Here is a 6,921-nt window from a genome sequence, read left to right on the forward strand (position 1 = left end):
TGAGACACAAGAGCTCCCTATCTATAGATCCCTAGGGACATACCCACACTTCAAAAGTGAGTGAGAAATGAAATAAATGAAATGAGTCAGAAAGTTAAGCTAGAAGTTCTTTATTAGGCAGAAGCTATACCCTGGAGAACGGGCATTATTTCAGAGATAGCATCTAGGAAAACAGGGCTTCCAACGGATACCAGGAGACAGGCCAGGATCTCAGTGGTATTTGTGAGCCAGGGTATTTGCCATACCAGCCACAACCTTCTGATAGGCAGCCTGAAACTCTGCGGTGAATTCTTTGCTGAAGTGATGGGCCGGGACACACACCAGCACGTTGCCCAGAAGAGGTAGTTACACAGGCATGGTTAACAAAGCAATCCAGCTTGGCCTCTGAGAGAGGCCACACACTATCCCAAATTGTGTTGCCCACACACTATCCCAAATTAAAAAAAAGGAAATAAATAAGCATACATATTAATTAACTAATTAATTGATTAATTACAGTCTTAATGGTCAGTTTCTTAGTAACTTCTGCTCCCTATCTTCTCTATGGCCTTCTGATCTTTCATTCTCAGATACTGACTTTCCTCTCCATTTTATTCCTGATTTTATATTATTCAAATTATCTTTCAAGTTTGAAGTGAATCACAGACTCTAGAACAGCACCATGATCCTCTTCTCTTTGATTCAGTCCTTTCCAACCCTCATATGAAGGAGGAGTGGGATTTGCCCCAGTGCAGAAATAGTGGATGAGAGGTGGTATGCAGAATTTGGGTACTGTTTTGATGTTGTTAGGTGCTGTCAAGTCAGTTCTGACTCATAGCGACCCTATGCACAACAGAACGAAACACTGCACGGTCCTGTGCCATCGTTACAATCCTTGTTATTTTTGAGCTCATTGTTCCAGCCACTGTGTCAATCCACGTCGTTGAGGGTCTTCCTCTTTTCCGCTGACCCTGTACTCTGCCAAGCATGATGTCCTTCTCCAGGGACCGATCCCTCCTAACAACATGTCCAAAGTATGTAAGACAGTCTCGCCATCCTTTTCTCTAAGGAGCATTCTGGCCGCACTTCTTTCAAGGCAGATTTGCTCGTTCTTTTGGCAGTCCATGGTATATTCAATATTCTTTACCAACACCACAATTCAAAGGCGTCAACTCTTCTTTGGTCTTCCTTATGCATTGTCCAGCTTTCACATGCATATGATGTGATAGAAAATACCATGGCTTGGGTCAGGCGCACCTTAGTCTTCAGGGTGACATCTTTGCTCTTCAACGCTTTGAAGAGGTCCTTTAGAGCAGATTTACCCAATGCAATGCATCTTTTAATTTCTTGACTGCTGCTTCCATGGATGTTGATTGTGGATCCAAGTAAAATGAAATCCTTGACAACTTCAATCTTTTCTCCGTTTATCATGATGTTGCTCATTGGTCCAGTTGTGAGGATTTTTGTTTTCTTTATGTCGAAGCGTAATCCATACTGAAGGCTGTGGTCTTTGATCTTAGTTAGTAAGTGCTTCAAGTCCTCTTCACTTTCAGCAAGCAAGATTGTGTCATCTGCATAACTCAGGTTGTTAATGAGTCTTCCTCCAATCCTGATGCCTCATTCTTCTTCGTATAGCCCAGCTTCTCGGATTATTTGTTCAACATACAGATTAAATAGGTATGGTGAAAGAATACAACCCTGACGCACACCTTTCCTGACTTTAAACCAATCAGTATCCCCTTGTTCTGTCTGAACAACTGCCTCTTGATCTATGTAAAGGTTCCTCATGAGCACAATTTAAGTGTTCTGGAATTCCCATTCTTCGCAGTGTTAGCCATAGTTTGTTATGATCCACACAGTGGAATGCCTTTGCATAGTCGATAAAACACAGGTAAACATCCTTCTGGTATTCTCTGCTTTCAGCCAGAATCCATCTGACATCAGAAATGATATCCCTGGTTCTACATCCTCTTCTGAATCCAGCCTGAATTTCTGGCAGTTCCCTGTCGATAAACTGCTGCAGCCATTTTTGAATGATCTTCAGCAAAATTTTGCTTGTGTGTGATATTAATGGCATTGTTCTATAATTTCCACGTTTGGTTGGATCACCTTTCTTGGGAATAGGCATAAATATGGATCTCTTCCAGTCAGTTGGCCAGGAAGCTGTCTTCCATATTTCTTGGCATAGACGAGTGAGCACCTCCAGCGTTGCATCTGTTTGTTGAAACATCTCAATTGATATTCCATTAATTCCTGGAGCCTTGTTTTTCTCCAGTGCCTTCAGAGCAGCTTGGACTTATTCCTTCAGTACCATTGGTTCCTGATGATATGCCACCTCTTGAAATGGTTGAATATCAACTAATTCTTTTTGGTATATTGACTCTGTGTATTCCTTCCATCTTCTTTTGATGCTTCCTGCCTCGTTTAATATTTTCCCCATGGAATCCTTCACTATTGCAATTCAAGTCTTGAATTTTTTCTTCAGTTCTTTCAGCTTGAGAAATGCCCAGTGTGTTCTTCCCTTTTGGTTTTCTATCTCCAGTTCTTTGCACATGTCATTATAATACTTGACTTTGTCTTCTCGAAAGGCCCTTTGAAATCTTCTCTTCAGTCCTTTCACTTCATCAATTCTTCCTTTTGCTTTAGCTGCTCATTGCTCAAGAGCAAGTTTCAGAGTCTCCTCTAACATCCATCTTGGTCTTTTCTTTCTTTCCTGTCTTTTCAATGACCTCTTGCTTTCTTCGTGGATGATGTCCTTGATGTCATGCCACAACTTGTCTGGCCTTCGGTCACTAGTGTTCAATGCGTCGAATCTCTTCTTGAGATGATCTCTAAATTCAGGTGGGATATACTCAAGGTTATATTTTGGCTTTTGTGGACTTGCTCTGATTTTCTTCAGTTTCAGCTTGAACTTGCATATGAGCAATTGATGGTCTGTTCCACAGTCAGCCCCAGGCCTTGTTCTGACTGATGATATTGAGTTTTCCATCGTCTCTTTCCACAGATGTAGTCAATTTGATTTCTGTGTGTTCCATCTGGCAAGGTCCGTGTGTATAGATGCTGTTTATGTTGATGAAAGGAGGTATTTGCAATGAAGAAGTCGCTAGTCTTGCAAAATTCTATCATTGGATCTCCAGCATTCTTTCTATCACCAAGGCCATATTTTCCAACTACTGATCCCTCTTCTTTGTTTCCAACTTTTGCATTCCAATCGCCAGTAATTATCAATACATCTTGATTGCATGTTCGATCAATTTCAGACTGCAACACCTGATAAAAATCTTCTATTTCTTCATCTTTGGCCCTAGCGGTTGGTGCGTATATTTGAATAAGTCATATTAACTGGTCTTCCTTATAGGGGTATGGATATTATCCTATCACTGACAGTGTTGTACTTCAGGATAGATCTTGAAGCATTCTTTTTGACGAGAATACACCACCTTTCCTCTTCGAGTTGTCATTCCCAGCATAGTAGACTATATGATTGTCCGATTCAAAATGGCCAATACCAGTCCATTTCAGCTCACTAATGCCAAGGATATTGATGTTTATGTGTTCCATTTCATTTTTGAGGATTTCCAATTTTCCTAGATTCATACTTCGTACATTCCAGGTTCCGATTATTAATAGATGTTTGCAGCTGTTTCTTCTCATTTTGAGTCATGCCACATCAGTAAATGAAGGTCCCGAAAGCTTTACTCCATCCACGTCATTAAGGTCAACTCTACTTTGAGGAGGCAACTCTTCCCCAGTCATCTTGTGAGTGCCTTCCAACCTGGGCAGCTCATCTTCTAGCACTATATCAGACAATGTCCCGCTGCTGTTCATAAGGTTTTCACTGGCTAATGCTTTTCAGAAGTAAACTGCTGGGTCCTTCTTCCTAGTCTGTCTTAGCCTGGAAGCTCAGCTGAAACCTGTCCTCCACAGGTGACCCTGCTGGTATCTGAATCCCAGTGGCATAGCTTCCAACATCACAGCAACACACAAGCCCCCACAGTGCAACAAACTGACAGACACATGTGTGGGGAGGTACTGTTTAGGGGGGAGGGAATTAGGAGAAAGGGAGAGCAAGAGCAAAAAGGTAGGAAATTAAATAAAGAGCATGATATAAAGCAAGATTGTGAGTCAGGAAAAAAGGAAGAATATTGAAAGAAAAATAATACAAAACGGTATAAGTTGAAAAAGTATTAAATGATGAAACATAGTCAACTAAAAAGAGTTACATAGGAAACACAAGTAAGTAAAATGATAATAGTGAAAGATTACAAAGTGAAAAGAAAGAATAGAGCATCTCCTAGACTCACCCTGAAGTTCTTAGGACACACGTGCAGCTGGTTACAGTGCAGCTCACTCAGCTGGGAAAAGGTGCCCTTGAGGTTGTTCAGGTGATTCAGGCCCTCAACAAAGGAGACTAACACTTTCTTGCCATGGGTCTTCACGTTAGGGTTGTTCATGACAGTGTCTGCAGAGGACAGGCCCCCAAAGTGTTCAAAGAACCTCTGGGTCCGTGGGTAGATGACCAGCATCCTGAAGGTGAAAGCACCAAAGGGTGCAGAGGAAGTCAGTGTCTGTCAGAAACTGGGAGACTGTTTTGTCTCCACATGCCCAGCCCCACTCAACCCTCCTTAAGCCTACCTTGCAACCTCGATACAAACCTGCCCAGGGTCTCACCACCAAATTCTTCCACGTTCACCTTGCCCCACATGGAGGTGACCACAGGCTTATCATAAGAAATCAGATTCACGATGGTGTCTGATTGTGTAGTTGCTAGTCAACATTGTTGTGTCAGAAGCAAGTACAATCAGCAACTAACCCTGTTTTTCTCTTTACACCTAGTCCTGACCGCTGCTCTTGCTGCTCTCCCTGCTCCTGTGAGTCTATTGGCCTAGGACATAGTGCAAGTTCATTAGTTTGCGAGACTGTAAGGTACACCCTCATTCTCCAGTTCTCTTCAACTGGCTCTGAGATTGGTTGATCTAGGTCTTATGTGTCTTGACTCAGAAATCCTGTTTTCTCACTGCTTATCTCTGGACTCATCTCCTTTGTAGTTGCTTCTATAAATATATCCCAATCTCACTTACGCATAAATATTTTAGTGAGATATACTGGAATGTATATTAGAGTTTAATGCATGTAATTCTTTTGTGTGTGCATATATGGTCATAACAAAACATGTAGGATCTCAATAATTTTTACGTGTACAATTCAGTGACAGTGATTACATTCTCCAAACTGGACAACCATTCTCTCCATCCTTTTTCAAATCATTCCACTACTGTTAACATAAACTCAATGTCCCCTAAGTATAAACTCTCTTTTCCTCCGTCTCTGTTATCCCTGAAAAGCACTAATAATCTTTGTTTTTTGTATATTTGCTTATTTCATATGAGATCATACCGTATTTGTCCTTTTGCGACTGCCGTATTTCACTCAGCAAGGTTTTTTGAAGGTTCCTTCATGTTGTGGCATGACTGAGGACTTGATTTGTTTTTATTACTGAGTAGTATTCTATTGTATTACTAATTTTGTTTCTCCATTAATCTGCTGATGGATATTTTCATTGTTTCAACATTTTGGTTGTTGTGAAGAGTGCTGCAGCAAACATTGGTGTATAGGTTTCTGTTTACATTCTTTCCTTCACTTCCTCTGTGTATATAATGCATCAAACTTCTTTCACTCTATAGATAAGAAATTGAGGCCTACAGAGAAGAAAAAAAAAAAGAATCTAGTTGAATCTGTGTAGAACCCCTCTTTGTCTTTAGGGAGATAAAATATTTATAATTATTTGAAGTGGATAAATATTTTGCCATAATTTTAACTTGTTTTATTCTTCCTTGTGTGATTGGGTAGATCTTTCCAGTCACAAATCTATTTTTCCTTCCTTCCTTGAATTAAATAATCTATTTAAAAAATTTTCAAAATGAATTGAATATTGCCTGTGTACTAGCTACTTGAATAGGTTTTAAAACTATGGATTGTAATGGGAAAATTTAATAAGTGATAAAAACAAATATCAAATACCTGTAACATAATTATCTACATCCATAGTATGATTGAAGAAATATTGCAAGCTAAGCCAAACCAAATACATTGCCCATCAAGATGAATCCAACTCATTGTTGCTGTTGGGTGCCATTGAGTTGATTCCAGCTCATAGCAACCCTATGCACAACAGAATGAAACACTGCCTGTTTCTGTGCCATTCTCAAAACCGTTGCTATGTTTGAGCTCATTGTTGCAGCCACTGAGTTATTACATCTCATTGAGGGCCTTTTTTTCTCTAACCCTCTACCAAGCATGATGTCCTTCTCTAGGGACTGGTCCCTCCTGATAACATGTCCAAAGTATGTGAGATGAAATCTTATCATCATTGCTTCTAATGACCATTCTGACTGTACTTCTTCCAATACAGATTTATTCATTCTTCTGGCAGTCCATGGTATGTTCAATATTCTTCACCAACTCCGTAACTCAAAGGCATCAAATCTTCTTTCGTCTTCTTTATTCATTGTCCAGCTTACATGCATGTGAGGTGATTGAAAACACCATGGCTTGGGTTGGAGCAACTTAGTCCTTAAAGTGACATCTTTGCTTTTTAACACTTTAAAGAGGTGTTTTGCAGCAGATTTGCCCAATATGCAATGCATCCTCTGACTTCTTGACTGCTGCTTCCATGGGTGTTGATTGTAGATCCAAGTAAAATGAAATCCTTTACAGCTTGAATCTTTTCTCCATTTATCATGATGTTGCTTATTGGTCCTGCAGTGAAGATTTTTGTTTTCTTTATGTTGACATGTAACATCCAATGAAGTCTGTAGTCTTTGATCTTCATCAATAAGTGCTTCAATTCCTCTTCACTTTGAGCAAGCAAGGTTGTGTCACCTGCATATTGCAGGTCGCTATTGAATCTTCTTCCAGTCTTGATACTGCATGCTTCTTCAT

General features: G+C 40.2%; 1 protein-coding gene across 1 annotated transcript; it reads right to left on the minus strand.

Annotated features, from left to right (window-relative positions):
- Nucleotides 1-203: 203 nt before the first annotated feature.
- On the minus strand, nt 204-6,025 carry LOC126080006 (hemoglobin subunit beta-1/2-like). Its single transcript, XM_049891336.1, has 4 exons — nt 6,001-6,025; nt 4,635-4,746; nt 4,284-4,506; nt 204-339 (listed from the first exon to the last, which is right to left on the minus strand). Exons 1-4 carry the CDS (start codon nt 6,023-6,025, stop codon nt 211-213), a joined length of 489 nt encoding a protein of 162 aa, XP_049747293.1. The 3' UTR covers nt 204-210.
- Nucleotides 6,026-6,921: the final 896 nt, after the last annotated feature.

Source organism: Elephas maximus, chromosome 7 (genome assembly GCF_024166365.1).
Source record: "Elephas maximus indicus isolate mEleMax1 chromosome 7, mEleMax1 primary haplotype, whole genome shotgun sequence".
In the NCBI taxonomy this organism is placed as follows: Eukaryota; Metazoa; Chordata; class Mammalia; order Proboscidea; family Elephantidae; genus Elephas; species Elephas maximus.

Coding starts and splice junctions, on each gene's coding strand:
- LOC126080006 (XM_049891336.1), bottom strand. CDS start 6,025: ATGGATGTAGATAATTATGTTACAG. Junction 4,747..6,000: donor TGTAGATAATTATGTTACAG/GTATTTGATATT, acceptor AATGTTGACTAG/CAACTACACAATCAGACACC. Junction 4,507..4,634: donor GGTGGTGAGACCCTGGGCAG/GTTTGTATCGAG, acceptor TTTCACCTTCAG/GATGCTGGTCATCTACCCAC.